This window comes from Catharus ustulatus, chromosome 3, assembly GCF_009819885.2.
Source record: "Catharus ustulatus isolate bCatUst1 chromosome 3, bCatUst1.pri.v2, whole genome shotgun sequence".
Classification (NCBI taxonomy): Eukaryota; Metazoa; Chordata; class Aves; order Passeriformes; family Turdidae; genus Catharus; species Catharus ustulatus.
In genome coordinates this window covers 18,186,558-18,203,798 of record NC_046223.1, presented here as the reverse complement: position 1 = coordinate 18,203,798, position 17,241 = coordinate 18,186,558, and the positions used below count along the sequence as shown (strand labels likewise).

The following is a 17,241-nucleotide window of genomic DNA, read 5'->3' as shown; positions in this document are numbered from 1 at the left end:
GACACAACTGCAGGAGCTATGGCACTGCCTTTGGTGAAGATCTGGAATACAGGCCTTCTGTGGCCTCAACGAGGACTTGGTACCTTCTGCAAATGTGTAACAGCATTGAAGAGTGACTAAAGAAGAAAAATAGACTCGTGTTTACCAGCTGTGTTTACAGTTAGTCTGAAGCTTTTAGTCTGTGAAAGCTATTAATGTTATTCCATATCAATAACCACCACACACAAAAGACCACAGACATCACCATCCTCTTTCTGCAATCACAGCATATTTTTGGGGGTGTCTCAGTGTTTTATAAAAGTAAATTCTAAAATGCTTATTCTGAGACTGTGAAAGTAAAATCCAACACTTCAACAATGAACAGACTGATGTAGTTTCTAATTGTAACAAAAAAAATTCTAAATCATGATTACAGACCCAGGCAGTGTTTACATGTACGCAGAGTATTTACTACCTACACAAAGACACAAATACACACAGAGTTTGGTTTTGATCTTTTCCCTTCCCCAGCAAAGCTGTCAAGATTGAAGAAAGAATAATCATTCCTGTCCTAGTGATTCTGAAGTGTCTTGCTACTGGAACTTCTTAAAACCAGACTTTTTAGAGGTAGGGGATTTTTTTTTTACATTTTATTTTCCTGTGAGCAATCCAAAAAAAAAAATAGACTGGTATGTGCTGATGTAAACATCTTGGGTTTAGTCAGATATTAATATTTTTTCCCAGTGTTCCAACCATTTTCCATTTTTCCCACAAACAGCAGTCTAGTTTGGCATACTGTCAGACACCTTCTGCCCCAAGCTTGGCTATTTGTCTCTACAGTATTTGTCTGCACTTTCCCTTTGATTAAAAAGCAATAGCCTTATACAGAAAAAAAAAAACCAAGAACAGAAGCTATTACAGTTGAAATAAAGAGAAAAAGAAAAAAGAACAACAATAAAAGTAGAAAAGAAGATTCAGCACTGGTTTTCTTGTCCAGCAAGAACAAGCAGACAAAAAAGAATGCTACTGTTTGTAATTATGACAAAAATTAGGAGTAACTACTCATTCTCAAGCTACAGAATTCATCATCTTCAAAACATCAACCACATAACAATCTAGTATTTGCTAGCATAAGCATGCACAGGTATTTTTTTCAAAGCTATAGCAGAATCAACTGAAAATTTTGGTATTTGACAGAACTTTCACTAAGCTGCATTTTTATATTGCTGAGGGACACCACTGAGAGCTGTTGCCCAGTTTCTTCACCTTTCCTAGAAGCATTTTTCAGCTCCCAAATTAAAAGTCTTTGTTTTGAGGTTTTTCAAACCCTGCTGCTCAAAGCCAGCACAAAGAAACACTTGAAGCCCACATTATTAATTTTACCATGATAATCCTGCTCCTCCCCCAAGCAAAACATCTGTGTTTTCTAAAGACAGCACTCTTACATATAATTGTAAATAAGTAAATGTATGCATGCAGAGGGAAGGGGCATGTGAATAATTTGATAAAAAAGGAAGCCTTCTCAGAAGGCAGAAAAAAGGATAAAAACAAAACCAGGAGCAATGAACTCTTACAGTTATAAGCAGTAACTAGTTTAAACTACTTTTTTTCTGCATTAAACTTGTAAAAACAAAAAGAGAAATATTTCTTGACTATGCAAATTGAAGAAATTGAGTAGCGTAAAATCAAAATAAGAACAAGTCTGAGACTGTGCCAAAGAAAACTTGCACTAACTTTGTAGTCTACAGAATTTCAGAATTATGTTGATTCAGGAGACAAAAATTACCCCTCCCAGTAACCTAGAGCAACCTTGGTCTCATTTATAGTTTGCTGGAAAGAAAATACATTCTTTCAGATTTCTTAATCTGTCTCAGGAAATACAAGTATTGTGCAATTTAGTATTAATATCGTTTTTGTAGTTTAAGTAGCAGTAAAATTTGGTGGTCCTTTTTTCAATCTTGTTCAGATATTTAGTGGTCATTTTACAGGAAAATTAACAATTTCATATAGAACTTCTTTTCTTAGACAAATGTCTGTGTAGAACCTGTCTTTGCTAAGCTAGCAAGACATTCCAGATATTTATTAAGTCCTACTTTAAGAACATAAAACCCCAAACATCTTCGCTGAAAGAACTGCAGTTTTCCCCTTACTGAAGATTTTGACAATTAATAGAATCATGCTATCTTCCTCAGATAAGGAATTAGAAAGAAGCACTGTTCCTAGAAGAGAAGAACTAACCAATTACACAGACTGTCCCCAGAAGGGGATGGGGAAAGTTACATTCTCACTGTTCATGGGATGATTCACCACAAAGAACTTCCTGAGAAAGAACTACAGTTTCTTTGCGGTTTAGCTGCTGTGGAGTTCGATGCTGATTTAGCAGACAAAAATGACTTCTCTTAAAACACAATAGAAGGCAAATTTCACGTATGATCCTTCTGACAAGAAGGCACCAGCATCAGCGATTTTTCTCATGTTTAACACAATCTGTACATGAACTCAGCTGCAGCCCCTATGGTAGCACAGACCAAGGTTAATCTTTTTAAGCAGAAGTGTTTACATCAAAATGGAGATTGCAACATTCTCTGTGGCAGAGGTTTAGACTAGAGATAAATTATCCATGCCTAACTTCAGCCACCAGTCTCCTTTATAAAGAAGCTTTACTCCAGATGGAGCAAAACCAAGAGAGATAAAGTAGCCAAATAAATACTGCTTCTTTTTGTTATTTTTATATCTGCCCAATGATTATATATGCACACACTACAGTAAAAATTCCTATTCCTTACATACTACCTACAGGAGTCTGCTCTTCTATAATCACAGACTAACAAAGACTGATTTTTCACTCAAGATGCAAGCATGTAAGTGAATCTGAGAACAACTCTTCTGTCACATGCCAGAGCCTCCAGAAATCCTCTCCTATCAAAGGAACTTCCATTTCCAAAGGCAATGGAGACTTTGATCAAAAAATCTTTTTTCTTATTCTTCAGGTATAAGTTCATGTGTATTTTGTAGCAGTATGGAGTACCTCCTGCAGCAGCTTTACACACTACCCACAGCTGCACTATATCTGTCTATGAAAATCTCAAGGCAGTGTTGTACATTAGATTGCTCTTCCTACACTGTACTGCATGAAAAACAAAACTCATGCACCCAAAAGAATTAAGAGAAACAGGGGCAGAAAGCTAACATTTTAAAGTTTCATAGAGATCAACAACTTGTCTGGCAACTTCAAATTAGAGCTTAATCAGAAGCAGCAAAAAAATTGTACAGTTTGATAGTAGGTAACTACTGAAAAAGAAAGTAACATCTGCTGAAGTCCTTAAAAGAAATACAGGAAAAATATTCTAATGTTCATTAAAATAGGAAACTAAATGACAGGAACAGAGAGATTTCTCTGTGTTGTTGGAATGTCAGTGCCAATATTTGGCTATTTAAGCTGCTGAAAACCACTTTCAGGTTGTATAGTTATTAGGAAAAGTACCAATTGTTAGATCTCTATACCATCAGTTACACACTGGTCTCCACCTCCTGACTGGAAATAATTAGTCAAGCAAATGATTTATCCTCAAAGAGTTGAAACATGGTCTCTTAATCCATGTGAGCCTGCCTGCTCTCTGAAAATCCACAAGACCCAAAAAGAGCTATCAAAGAATGTATAAAACAAGATGCACTTGCATCAAACATTAGGTGGTCCTATAATATCCATTATGGTAAAATAACATAAAAACCTGTGTATCAGTGTATTGTTATTAACTGTTTCTCCTCAGTGCTGCAGGTTTGCAAGAGAATTTTCCAAACCCTTCCACCTCTTCACACGTACCTCCCCAAAGGCTCCTCGACCAATCACCTTCAGAATCTCAAAATCTTCTTTATGTAGTCGCATCTGTTTCACTTTAGATGTAAAAGGTTTGGCTGAAACAAAAGGAAAAAAAAAAGAATCATTTAAAACCCAAAAAACCCACGCAAAAATCAAAAAACAAAGTAACAGTAACACAAAAGAGATGCAATCAGAGGCCTAAAAACAAGGGATCATTTTGCTTATATACCTGTATATCCTAAAGGAATATAATTAAGTTTAAGGCTAGAAATAATGAAGTAAGAACTAAGTCAAAATACCTATGAGAAAAAGGTTTGTGAAGTAAACCTGCTTTTGCTTTCTTTTATTTTAAAAAAAGCAGAGTCAAGCTGCCTATATTTTTCCACAGAATTTGAGTTCACAGACATCCACTGCATCTGTGCTATACAACTGGTTGCAAAAGCAAAGTATAATATAATGAGTTCACTTTGGACAATGCTTATTTATTTGCCCATCAGCCAAACAATACTGTATTCAATGAAAAATTAAAATGGTGATGAGTGGTGAGTGGAAGGGTAACACTGGCCTACACAATGTGTTATGCAATGTTTAAGAAAACTACTTCTTCAGCATAGGGAACACTTAACAGTCAATTTCTGGTTTTTGGAAGGAAGATACGTTGCTCTCAAGACATTATTAGTACATTCAGTGAAAAAAAAATGTATTTTCACATTAAGTTTAATTTTCCTCTTCTTTTCCCTCTCTTTTTTTAAATATATTTGAAAGCAGTAAGCAAAATAACGTATTGTATTCCTGACAGGTAAAAACCCAGCACTGTTTGCACTGTTTGTAATACAGTCCCAGGAGCACTATTCCTCTCTTTCAGCCCCATTTAGCACTACAATTAACCAGTCCTAGTTCATTAATATGTTCACTCTGCATGCATGCAAAACATCCAAGTTACTGATAACTCTACATCAAAACATACATAGTACAACCCTTAGTTAAAAAAAGAAAAAAATTAAACTTGAAGTGATTTAGCAGGAAAAGGATTTCTTCATAAAGTTATTGTTTTAAAGGCATGTTCAATATTTGACACAAAAGAAATCCTATCACTGAAATAGATACTTTAGTAAATATGGTTCATATGAGAAGGTTGTATAATCAGGACTGGGATGGGTCTCAGAAACACGAATTCAATTTCTGGCTCAAAGGCAGTCTAGCCCAATGATTCCAAACAAGCAACTCGAGATACTTCACCCAGTTTCACATCTATGAAAACGGGGCCAGTATTTTTGTAACAGACAAGGCACTGACCATCACATTCCTAAATCACAAAAACCCTAAAAAAAGCACATTGTAAAGTTGCCATTTTACAAGGCCCATAAAAATTGTATTAGCTTATGCTTTGAGGGTACAGGGCCCATCTATGTCCATTTCTCTCTCCACTGATGGAATGCACTGATGGAATTAGTGCAGCTTTATTTGCAGGGAAGAGTTGTAACAGGCATCGTATTGCAGAACTATTTGTTCAGAAGAACATTTCTAAACAGAAATGGGGAACTGTTTTCAAAGCTCTAAAAGCAAATGACCCTAAGTAAGAACCAAGTTAAACAGACCTAGACACATGTAAGAAACCAAGTTTGGGTTCTCCTAGAATTCAGTATTTTGTCTCTCTAATGTTATGAAACAATCCTAATAAAACCTGCAATTCCATTTTGAACTTTAATACTAATCATGCAGCCCTTCAAGGCACTGCAGCATCCTTGTCCAAAAGCCTACTGACTTCTCTTCAGCAAAGCAATCTTAAAAACTGAGTCAAGACACAAGCTACCTATAGTTTTGATATCTGAAAAGCCCCAGAAAATGTTTTCATCCAAGTCCTCAAAGCAGCTTTCTAAACCACATCTGACCAACAATGATGCAAAAATGCAGGGATTTGTTTACAGCACAGTTCTACTAACATTTGTGGTTGCAATAAATGAAACCCTTTAAAAATCTCAGTGGTTCCAAAGTCTGAACCTGGTCTCTTTTTTCTGAAATTTATCAGATACCAGGAATCAATTCTCTCCCAAGAATTACATCTGTTCCAAATACAGGAACATCAGCTTATGATTAAAAAAACCCAGCATTAGGTCCAAATAATAAAGATGCAGCCATATAACACTGAGATTTTCACTGTAGTGCTACTTTTGCTTAGCATTTATAATAACTTTATTCAAAATATTGAATTGTAAATTTAAAATACAGGTTTAATATTACATTTTTAGTACTGCCAAAATGCAATTTAAACAAAAGTCTATTACTCAAGTTCACCGAGATTCCCTAAACTTTCAATAATCTTTTGTTCCTTAAAAGAAAGGTCTTGCAGTAGAAAAAGTAATAAGAAAATGTACTGCCTTACAGACAGCCTGATCTGTGCTACACTAAGTGACTGAATACAAATATTAATACTACTGATGAATACTACTGAACAAATTAAAACAAGCCATTAGAGCCTTTTAACTTGAAAAACAACTGATTGAAAACAAACGTGTAGTTCTCAACTTCAACATTTTTTGACCATTATAGGCCTGGCTAGAGTACAAGGCAGCATTTCTTGCTAACAAGCAACAGCATAGCTGTTTAAACCACAAAGCTCTTCCTCACTTTATATTGCAAGGAAAGGCCTGTCATTCTTTAATTATTACATTCTGAAATCTTCCAGGGTTCCCATAGGGACTCTGGAAAAATAAACATCACTATAACTACTTCAGTAAAATAAAGATGACAAAAATAGGTTTGGAGTAGGTTAAATGATTCGTAGCATCAGCATTAGTGGAAAAGTTTGTAAAATCTCCCTCCTCTGTAATTTTTTTATCACCTCTAGCAGAGATGTCAATGTACAGCCAAGAAAGATAGACCCCCAGAAAAAAAAAAGATAAAAAAAGATTTAAAAAAAAAAAAAAATTGCCCTAGGAATGTGCTCCAAATAGTTTGTTCCAAAAAAGGTCAATTTGCTTTATCATCAACGTTGTTTGTCTGCTGTGCAAACATCTGCTGCTCTTGTGGCAACAGCAATGTTAAGTATAGAAAACTTGGCCTGGCCTGAGGTCTTGGAAGGCTTCTCTTCAGACAGCATTTCATCCATGCAGCTTTCCAGACTAGGAGGTTAACAGGCAGACCTTTTGCAACCAGTTTGGAAGTGCCCTGCAAGCCTTATAGACAGAGCAAACAGTCAGGCCAGGGAATGCTTTTCAAAATAGTGTGTTCCAAGGGGTCCCTGAAAAGCAGATTTGCAGGAACACAGCCCTCATTTACACCACTGTCTCTCTAAACAGAATCAGCACGAACTGAACAGAAAACAACACTCTCTTTTTCTGCAGGAGCTGCAGTTTTCTTCACAGTTGATATGAGAGTGACACACTTTTTTTGCAGATTTTTGAGAGCAAGAGGCAGTATGGGCATTTCCTTTGCTGCTGCATTCAGCATACAGAAATACACAGGGGCATAGCTGATTTTTTCCACAGACAAACCCCTTGTCAAAGTTGGTAGCCATGTGTGATATAGATTAGGGAGCTGCAGTTTGCTGTGCCAAAGAGAACTCTTCCTCCTCCAAATGAGGGATAAGTGTGGGCAGCCTGGTCGCTGCCTTCTCCTGCTGGTTTTCAACTCAGCAAGAACTGGAAATTCATTATATAAAACTTTCCAGTATGTTCTCTACGACCACATGTTGACAAGTCATACACAATGTTCATGGAGACAGCTGCTCTGAAAAATGTTCTATGTTATCAATCTCTGTGGAGGAGATGGAGAGATAAGACTTGGCCTACAAAATCTATTCTGTGAAAACACTTGGCCACTCCACCTGGCCAGTACTTCCGATCTCACCCTGCCTGGGAAAACTGTGCCACCACCCTCTTGGCAAGATTCCTTGTACTTATTGAATCACTTACACATGGCAAGGAAAAACTATCTCCCATTTCGCCCTCTGGGTGACCAGTGCACTGATGGAGTAAGTTAGGCTGTGTTTTTAAACAAGGTGAACCTGCCATGGACCAGTCTTTCAATTTATTTAAGTTTCTATGGATCTTTCCCTACTTTTCATGCTCTAGCCATTCATTCTATTTATGCCTATAATGCATACAAACAATAAAATTCAGAAAAAGGAGAATACTAGAAATTTAGAGATTGAGATTTTTTTTCTGGTCGAAATTTAACCAGAGCTCCATCAGAAGTAACATGCTAAACACATAGAAAAACACTCAGGAGAAGTCTAGTTGCCAAGGCAGGCATGCAGAGGAACATATGTTCTACCCTCTGGCCCTGGAAAGCAGGATTTTATTATAATTACAACAACCATCCAGCAGAAGAGAGGCAAAACAATGGGCTTTGCAGTAGTGACATTGAGCTTCAACAGTCTGTATATCATGTTTACAGTGGAGAAGCAGTTATTAGCATTACTTACAGCCTATTTAATACTAAGGGGGTTATCTCTTAAACTCTTGGAGATAAAAGTCTACTCCTTCCAAAGAGCTGACACAGGGATGGCAGCGACACGGCTGATAGCCCAATGCAGTTTAGTATTAGGATTACACAAAATGACATCAAAATAGTAAAACAGCTGCATGGATGCTTTATTAAAGAAGTTAGTCTCATGCTCTTGCCTTGCTCCCTCTCCCTCCAGCTCCAAATTTCTGTCTGCAGAGCTTGGGCAAGGCTAGTCCCGGAATTCCGACTTTCTCAGGCTAACCTGCTCACAGCTTCCTGCTTCTCCCTCACCTGCCAGTGCCCCTTCCCCTCCCTGGCACAGCACTGAAGGGAACCAGGGTTACTGCAGACATGGGTTGAAATCAAACCCAAGTGAGATGAAGATCATGTTGACTGTTAAAGAAAGTGCAGCCGGCCTGGAGCAGCAGTTGGGAATGTGTCCCCACAACCAATTTAAATAGAAAACAAAACGTAACAAACAAAACAAAGTGTTCAGGAATTCCTCCTGGTGTCTCACTGATGCTGTATTTGCTTTTGGATAAACAAGCTGGCTAACTCTGCTAAGACTGTACCCTTGACTGACAGGTTGCAGTAAGATACCCATATCTTACTTCCCAAATTACAAAACAGGCTTCTTTAGTGATCCAGGCATCCCAGAGCAAATCCAGCCTTCTGCTCATTGCACCGTTCAAAGTAAATGATCATGTCAAGCCAAAGGTAGAGAAATTAAAAACTGCATCCACCAGAATTGCCAACAATAATGGTGAAAAGTTCATTCTGAAGGATATAGATTGGGAAAGAAAACAATCACCATGGGAAACTAGTTGCTTGCCATTTCAAGACAAAACCCTCTTTGCTTCACTAGCTAAAAGTATTTATTAAAATACATACAGAGCTTCCCCATGTAAATGAGAAAAAACAAATAATCTAAGAGATTGTCATTTACCTAAATATCAGAAGGTTCTCAAATTCTTCCTAGTGCTATCTTTGAGGAAAAAAAAAACCAACAAAATTCAGTCACCTCAAACCCAAAACAGAATAATATATTGACAGCTCTGTTTTTTAAAAGTGTTCTGCAGTTTCGAAATTTCCTGAAAGGAACTTAGCAAGTGTTCCCACTTTATAGGCTTGATCCAAACCTAAAGTATTTATTTTCCACTGGCTTCTATCAGCTGTGATTATAAAATGTGTAAATAGCATTTTTGAGTTAAGACAGACCTTAATCAAAGCATTCAAAAAACTCCAGAAAGGAGGTGTGAGAGACAACCGCTCCCAAAATAAACAGTATTTCTCAAAACTGAGGGGAAGTAATTGACAATGAGCAAGGCAGAGCTGCTTGAAGAATAATCTGAGAGGAGATGGAAAAAAAATATCTCCTCTCCACCCACCTAAGGTTGGCAGAACAGCCAAGAAGGTTTTTCTGCAGTTTCTGCCAACTCTCTGGAGGAAATCAGGGTGAAATGCTGGAGTCAACAGCGATAGCAGCTGAATTACAGAACATTGGGCAAGACAATGTAAAAAAAAAAAAGCAATAAATACCCTTCTCGGTTTTAACAGCTAAGATTCAGTTTTCACTCCCTTCAAACATTTTTAACATGTTTTCCCTGAAGAACAGTTAAGTGCCAGCATCTCTAAGTACAAGTTAAGAATCTGGCATTTTCCAGGAATGAAAAGCATGTCCACAAATTCCTGTACTATGGTATAGACAGACACAATATTCTGGATCTTACTGTGTTTGCATCAAGGTCAAGTAGAGACCATCCAGACATCTTTGGTTACAGCTACCACAAAATATTCTTCAACAGGAACTTTAAAATCAGGGAGAAAAATAAAATACCTTTCCCAAACATACTAGAGTAGTTCTGATTTTTCCTTCCCCAGATTCAGATGAAAAATAATCCCTGTATTCACAAAACACCCACTGCAGATCTGGACAACACTTCCATACCACATCAAGATATAGCCATTATTTTTTTAATATTACCATTCTTTCTCATCCCAAGAATTTCAATAAACCACCCTATGTTTAAATATTATTATACTAGCAGCAAAGTAAAATATTGAACTTTAATTAATCCTGCTGTGGATTGGAATTCTAAAGCAAGACTTAACTGGCTGTGCTACAAGACTCCTGTTCCACCTATTAAAGGGGTTGGAAACACTCTGGGAGCAAATCAAGAGCAGACAGGAAGAAAGTTTTGTGATACTTAAAAACCTTGAAAGGCCAAAATAAAAGAGAAGGAAGAAGGTGGCCTTACACTTTATAAAGCAGAACGCTGCTTTGACTCCCTCATGCTATCCCAGAGCTGGAAATAAGTAAATTAAAATCACACTTCCGAGAGTCAAGTTTAAACTTCACATTCCCCAATGACTGACAAATAATTCAGTATGCTGGTATTTCACTGTCAAAATATGCTGGACGTTTCAGCTACAAATTAAATCAATCATACCTGTGTTTAGAATTACTAAATGATCTGAAAAATCAAAATAAATCAGACATCAAAAAGGAATACTTTAAGGAGAATCCTTAGTTCTTTGAAGCATTACTTTTATTATGTAAAGCGGATATAACACCTTCTAGTCTGACTAGACTCTGGAAAAAGAGCTGTTTGTGGAACACTGTGTGTTGATGAGTATCAGAGAATAAAATCAAACATTGTGCAATAAACAGAGTATGCAACCACACTTCAGTGAGGGAGTGGGGAAAAAAGAAAAGAAGAGGAAGAATGGATCAATTAACAGCACTCTACTCTGAAGACCAACTACTGTTATAACCACAACTAAGGCCTGAAGCATGTACTCTCTCAAAGTAGTTGTGGAAGTATCAATAATTTCATCGTTTCCTTTTTGTTTTTGCAGCCCTCAAAAGAATTATTCAACATGTATTTAATTTATAATTTAAATAATCCTCTCAATTAAAATATAGAAATGAGCCCTCTCTAGAAATTCTGGTGCATGCTGTACTAACATAGAAATGTTCTACCAGAAGAAAGCCAGCAACTTCAGTCCACTGAGTCCCTTGCTCAGATTCCCAGATATTTTACAGCACTGCAGAAGTCTCCATTTCTGAAGCTACAGAAAGAAGGATTTTAAGGGATACTGTCTTACACTCCATTCCCTTGCCTTCCTTTCCCCTCAGGATTTTAATTAAAAGAAAATATCTATACAAAGCAAACATACTGAGGTCAGACTTTTGATTTTTTTTGCTGATACTGAGAGTCACATTACATCTTACATGAGCAACTAAAATAGGAAATCTTTGCTTTTGAGGAGGAAAAAAATGTTGTAAAAGCTCTGTAAAACTTAAAGCACTTTTAATCTTCTTTGATTAGTTAAATGATATGCTCTAATCCTTGTGAAAAGGGGAATGAGCACACTCTCCACCAATTTTCCTTCTCTAAAATGAAGGAAGCCATAGCCATACACCCTTAGCCAGCACTTAGACCTAGAACTTGTCAAAACGCAGCACACAAATCACTTGAGTGCTGCCTCACTCCTCCATCATGGTGCTCTTCCCCCTAAATTCTCCACACATTCCTGCAGACAGTTCCTCAGCAGAAGGACACTAATGCAGCCAAACCCAAAACAGCAGGCAAATTCCTTTTCAGGATGTCACTGGCAGTATGAACATATGTACTGATGAACCCTGTATCCTCTCTAAGAGCATGGCATAAACCTGCTCATAAAGCACTTCACATACTGCAGGTTTCACTGACACTTGTTTGTATTTGCATGACAACACAGCTCAAAAGCCCCAAGCAGAGTTAGAGAGTTTGTACAAATGCACACAATTACACTCCTATTTCAGCCCTTATAGACAACATTTGAAATGAAAATGTTATATCAAGTCCTGCACTCATTACATTAAACTGAATTTCAAATATTAAAATAAAGTTAAAATTCAGAAAAGCAAAACCTACTTAAATATAATGTATGTAAAATGGAAATATTAAAAAATATACTGAATAGGAACTTGGGTGTTGTGAGAAGGAATTCTAACTAGATTAAAGTAAGATACATCTCCACAACTGTTTTTTATTGGAATTTCAAGCACCCAGCCACAAAAGAAGAAGAAACACCTTCCCTTTGTCCACAGAAATTGCTCCCCCTGGACAGCTTAAGCTCCTCTTCCACCCATACCTCATGCCATTTTAAATGCCATCACCCTCTATCTACTATTTTGTACTGCAAGGACTGCAAACTACTCATTTGCTTGCTCCTTGTATTTCAAACTGGGTACAATTGAACAGGTACAATAGTGTCTAGTTCTTTTGCATTGACACAAGGAAAAAAACTACTGCACTTCATAATTAAGTCATGTTTCAAGAACTGTTCTTAAGTTTTGTGACATTTCAGGGAGTTATGTCCTCAACAGCAGCCCTTTATTAAAGAAACCACACTCCTTAAAGGTCTCCAAAGATCCTAGAACTTCAGCACTCTTCCAGAGTTACCTTAAAACTAATGCCACTAAAATAAAAAAATAATTAATCATTTGAAAGTTCAGTACCATTAGGATGTAAATTGCCTGTAATAAACTTGATTTGGCCCACTTGAGAATAAAGACCATATCATAAAGTTTAAGTAGCTAACTGTGCACCAGATCCGGCACTCTATTTCTCAGCTACAATCATCTTCACTTTCTTCCTGATTAAGTGAACACTGTAAAATAATGCTGATTAAGATATTTTTATTTTGACCGCACTTCACCTCACGGCAGTTTCGGTAATTTTATCTTCAGTGCAGCTGAATCACTAAAACCTGTTGCTACTGTAAAGAAGACCAATACATTTCCAAATACCTGTAACCAACCTATAGTAAATATTTTCTGTAAGTAGGAAGTTCCTACAGAAACCACACTTGTCTGTGAGCACACATGCAGGTGTCAAGAGATTGCTTTGACCTTCTTTGTATCACCAAGGTTGCAGTAAAGAATAATCTTGGAGCCCAGAGGACAGATTTAATTATTTATGAAACCAATCTAATTTTTAGTAGGTATCTTGGTTTTAGGCATCTTTAATGCTTATACTACCTACACATAAAATGTTCTCAAACCACCCTTTCAGGGCATACTGTTTCAAATTATCCCTTTATAATTCCTAATGAATCAAGTGAAGGGATTAATAATGATGCACCCAAACTGACTTTTGTGCTACTGAGCACTCTACTTATTTCAGTATCCCTGTCAATGACAAGTCAGAAATGAGAGAACTCAAATCCATGAACTCTTACATGCACATATCTGCAAGGCTGAGCCTGCATGAAGAGTCATCTTTGAGCAGTTTTATAAGAAGATACAATTATTTGGTTTTACTCATCAACTTAAGATCAAAGAGGAGGCCACAAGTGAAATGAACAATCTTTCGGTAAAAGATTGATTGGTTCAGTTTCAAACTATAAACTATAAAAAGAACAATTAGGCTCAATACAAACTGTTCTTCATCTTCAAATTCTAGACATATTTTCAAAATTTTTTAAGCTTTTTTCCCTAAATACAGACAGGAAATGTGTTCTTATATGAATCTGATATACTAGAGAAGAAATGTTTTGCAAGTTGTGATCCTAAACACACAAAATATCACTGAGTTCTGAAAATTCTTTGAATGCTTTTACCCAAGTTTTATCTCAAAAGTCTTGTTTACTAGAAACTTAAAAGGAAAAGTCATGGCAAGACATAGCACATACAAACAAGTCTGAGATAAGAAATGGGATAATACAGAACTTGGATACATTTTCAGAAGAGTGCAGGAAACAAATTCTTTAATTTCTATAAAACAGCAGCACTTCTAAGGAGAGAATGATTTTGTTACCTCAATAAATCAACCTCACTTCAGAAGAAGGTAACAACCAAAAATTTTAGTTAGTGTGTATAATTTTTTAAAATTATCAATCTGGATACTTCATAAAAATACTCAAAATGGAAATTGCGCTATAATAAAAATAGATTCCTGGGAATAAGACATTTTTCAAATATAAATCATAAGTAAAATGAATGCTAGAAATTCATTACTGTTCACTATGAAATTAGTTTATAGGGGGGTTTGGTCTATGAAAAAAGTAGTTGCAGGGATGTGAATTCATAGCTCCCATTTTTACAAATGTCTTGTTCCACAGACCACAAAGGAGCAAGTAAAGAAGTAGTCCACAGTAAAATGTAAGCAAACAAATGTTTATTTTTGGTATGGATAATTCACGTTCCACATGATATGACAAAATCCATTTTGTTAATTATTTCATCATCTTTCCCTGCTCAGCAGGAGTCCTCAGTTCAAACAGCTGCTCATGACACCTTTTCCTCCTCTCAACTTGAGCAGCATATGAAGGAGTGAAAGCTTAACAACAATGTGAGAGATGGTCAAAACTTTCTCCAAATTCTGTGTATTATTAATACTCTTCCTTATGAAAACAGTACTTTTACATCCTTTTTGGCAACTGGGTCTAGTCCAAGGTCAAAGCTAGATTACTTGCATTATAACCCTGTGCACTCCCTACCTATTACAAAAACAGGAGCAGCATAGCATTTCCCTTCCCACAGTCTGAACTCTAGGGTTTTTCTTCTGATCTCAAAGCCTTAGTAAAGTGAGGCAACTCCTGCCCTCGTTAACACCTATTTTTAGATTATTAGTCTGTATTTACTCAGAACTTAACACAAAACATTCCTATTAGTTTAAGCTTGGTTTCACAACATTGCTCATTTAAAAATAAAACAACAAAAAGTTAAGTTGCTCTTTAGTAAATAAAACTGATTTCTGAAACTAATGTCAAACATAAGTGGAAAATGAGCATTCAAATGCAATACCTGCAAGAATTCCAAATGCATTTCCCCCCAACAACTCTGACTGAACTCATCCACAATTGACATCATTCCTATCTATATATTGCCAACTTTTTACTCAATATCAATATATCTTTCCACCTAAATCTTTTTCTATTTATCCTAAAAATGCAATATGCAACTGATTGTTTGAATATTATCAGTTTATCTCGAAGTGCATTCAAAAACCATCTGTACAGTAAAAAACACACACCTGGAAAACCTCAATTCGTCCGGATATGGTAACTACTGTGAACTACTTTAGCAAATATTCATTCAGAGGAAATGGGCTGCTTATCTAGCTGCCAAAATGGAAAGGAGTCTTTCATACAATAAGGTATTTTGGGATTATTCTCTTGTTATTTTTCATATAATGACGGCATATAAATTTAAAATTTTATATCCAGCAGCAAATGGAAGAATGGTGTTTACAATAGCCATTGTGTACACATTCCATAAAAAGCAAACAAACCAGAAGGGAAGAATGCAGTCCTTACAAAGACCTGAAACAGAGGTGGTATTCAAAAACATTTGGGTTTCATCTTCTAGATTTACAACTGCTCTCAGACAGATGTGGGTTTATAATTAAATTAATAATTCTGACTAAGCATCATCACCACCAACAAAATCTGTTAGACATAAATATGTATGACTTGCTGTCAGGAAGGTGACACAGACTGGAAAGAAGCATCATTCCTGCAGTCACAGCACGTGTGCCTGCATTCAGGGGTGCTCATACCTTCTACCCTTCACATGACTTGAATCAGACGTGACTCAGTGGAAGATGCTGCAAAGATAATTCACTTTCTGCACGCTCTGCAAAGGTAGGTGGGTGGCATGAGAGACTCCTAAACCCACACAGCCTACAACAGCACCCCTCCTAATTCCAAGGGAACACCCTGGGAACCAGCCACAGGGGTGGGAGCAGACATCTGCCCACACAGGTGCTGTAATTGCAACAAACCCTTTAACTCAGAGACTCCAGTCAAGCACAAGGCAACATGAACAAAAAAATCAAATTTTATGACTCACTTCTGCTCATAGAATGGCTTCTGAGGGTTTGTTTTTTTCCTGTTTTCTGGGTTTTTTTAACAAGAGTCTGTGCCAAGACTCTTAGGGGAAACAGCAGATACAACTGCATGAATATTGAGTACTCCCTCCACATCTTTTAGCAAACAGATAAATACACAAATATTTTGTGCATAAAGTTTGGGCAAATCCAAGGGTTGCACAACTTTTCTGATTTACTATTTATTCTGACATACATATATAGAAAAGATGATTCACAGGAAAGTGAGATCTCACTTTACAAAGCTGAGAAATCTTTTTTCTAGAAACCTGGCATCCACAGAGTATATCTGGAAATAGGAAAATAATTTAAGGCACAATAATTTTAGAAATTACTGCAATGGGTTTTAAATATGTCTTGGGCCCAAATCCTCAGAAGAATGCAAACATTTAACTTCTACTGAAATCAACCTGTGACTGCATAACTGAACTCCCATGCAAACTGCCAACTTCAGACACCAGGGAATTGCAGAGTTGTGAAATTTGCTTGTGTACACAAGGGCTCATTACAAAAGAAAGGAAAAGAAAGGACACTTCAAAGAAAGAGAATCAAGTATTCCACTTGTATACTAGAAAGATGTCCAAGGCCATAAAAAGGGAGTAATGAATATACACAACACCCTCAACCTCCCCTTTTTTTTAGCAGCTCATTACAATTTTTACTTAATTTACATAGAGAGATAGACAAAACTATGATGACAGGGAGCATCTTAATATGACAGATTATAATAAATGTTCAATAGGTTAATTTTCTTGCTTTTAATTGTGATTGTTTCCTGAATTAATAAAGCAGTTATTTATATGCATTTAACTACAAAGGTCTCGCCTTCTAATGATAAAATAATTTGAACTTCATATATAAAAAGATCACATATTAAAAAGTGAGTTTAGTTGTGTATGCTAACTTCTTCATGTCTTGCTTCTGTGAAGTTTCCTGGAGCTAAATTTAAGATGAAATTACTCTCCTATTGTTTCTGAGTATTTCCAAGTACATCTCTCATACCTTTTCATCAAGCATCAACTTACCCACCTAACTTACAATGAAGTTGTTGGGATCTTCAATATCAAAACTCATCCAAAAATCAAGCTTCCTCAGATGACTTCTAAAAGCCTT

General features: G+C 36.5%; 1 protein-coding gene across 9 annotated transcripts in view; it reads right to left on the bottom strand.

Moving 5' to 3' along the window:
* Positions 1-17,241, bottom strand: part of CDC42BPA (CDC42 binding protein kinase alpha) — a 182,934-nt gene that overhangs the window by 121,382 nt on the left and 44,311 nt on the right. For all 9 annotated transcript variants that reach the window (XM_033054677.2, XM_033054678.2, XM_033054679.2 and 6 more), the window contains exon 3: positions 3,803-3,894. In XM_033054677.2, the coding sequence (XP_032910568.1) occupies positions 3,803-3,894 (92 nt within the window). The remainder of the gene's footprint in view (positions 1-3,802; positions 3,895-17,241) is intronic.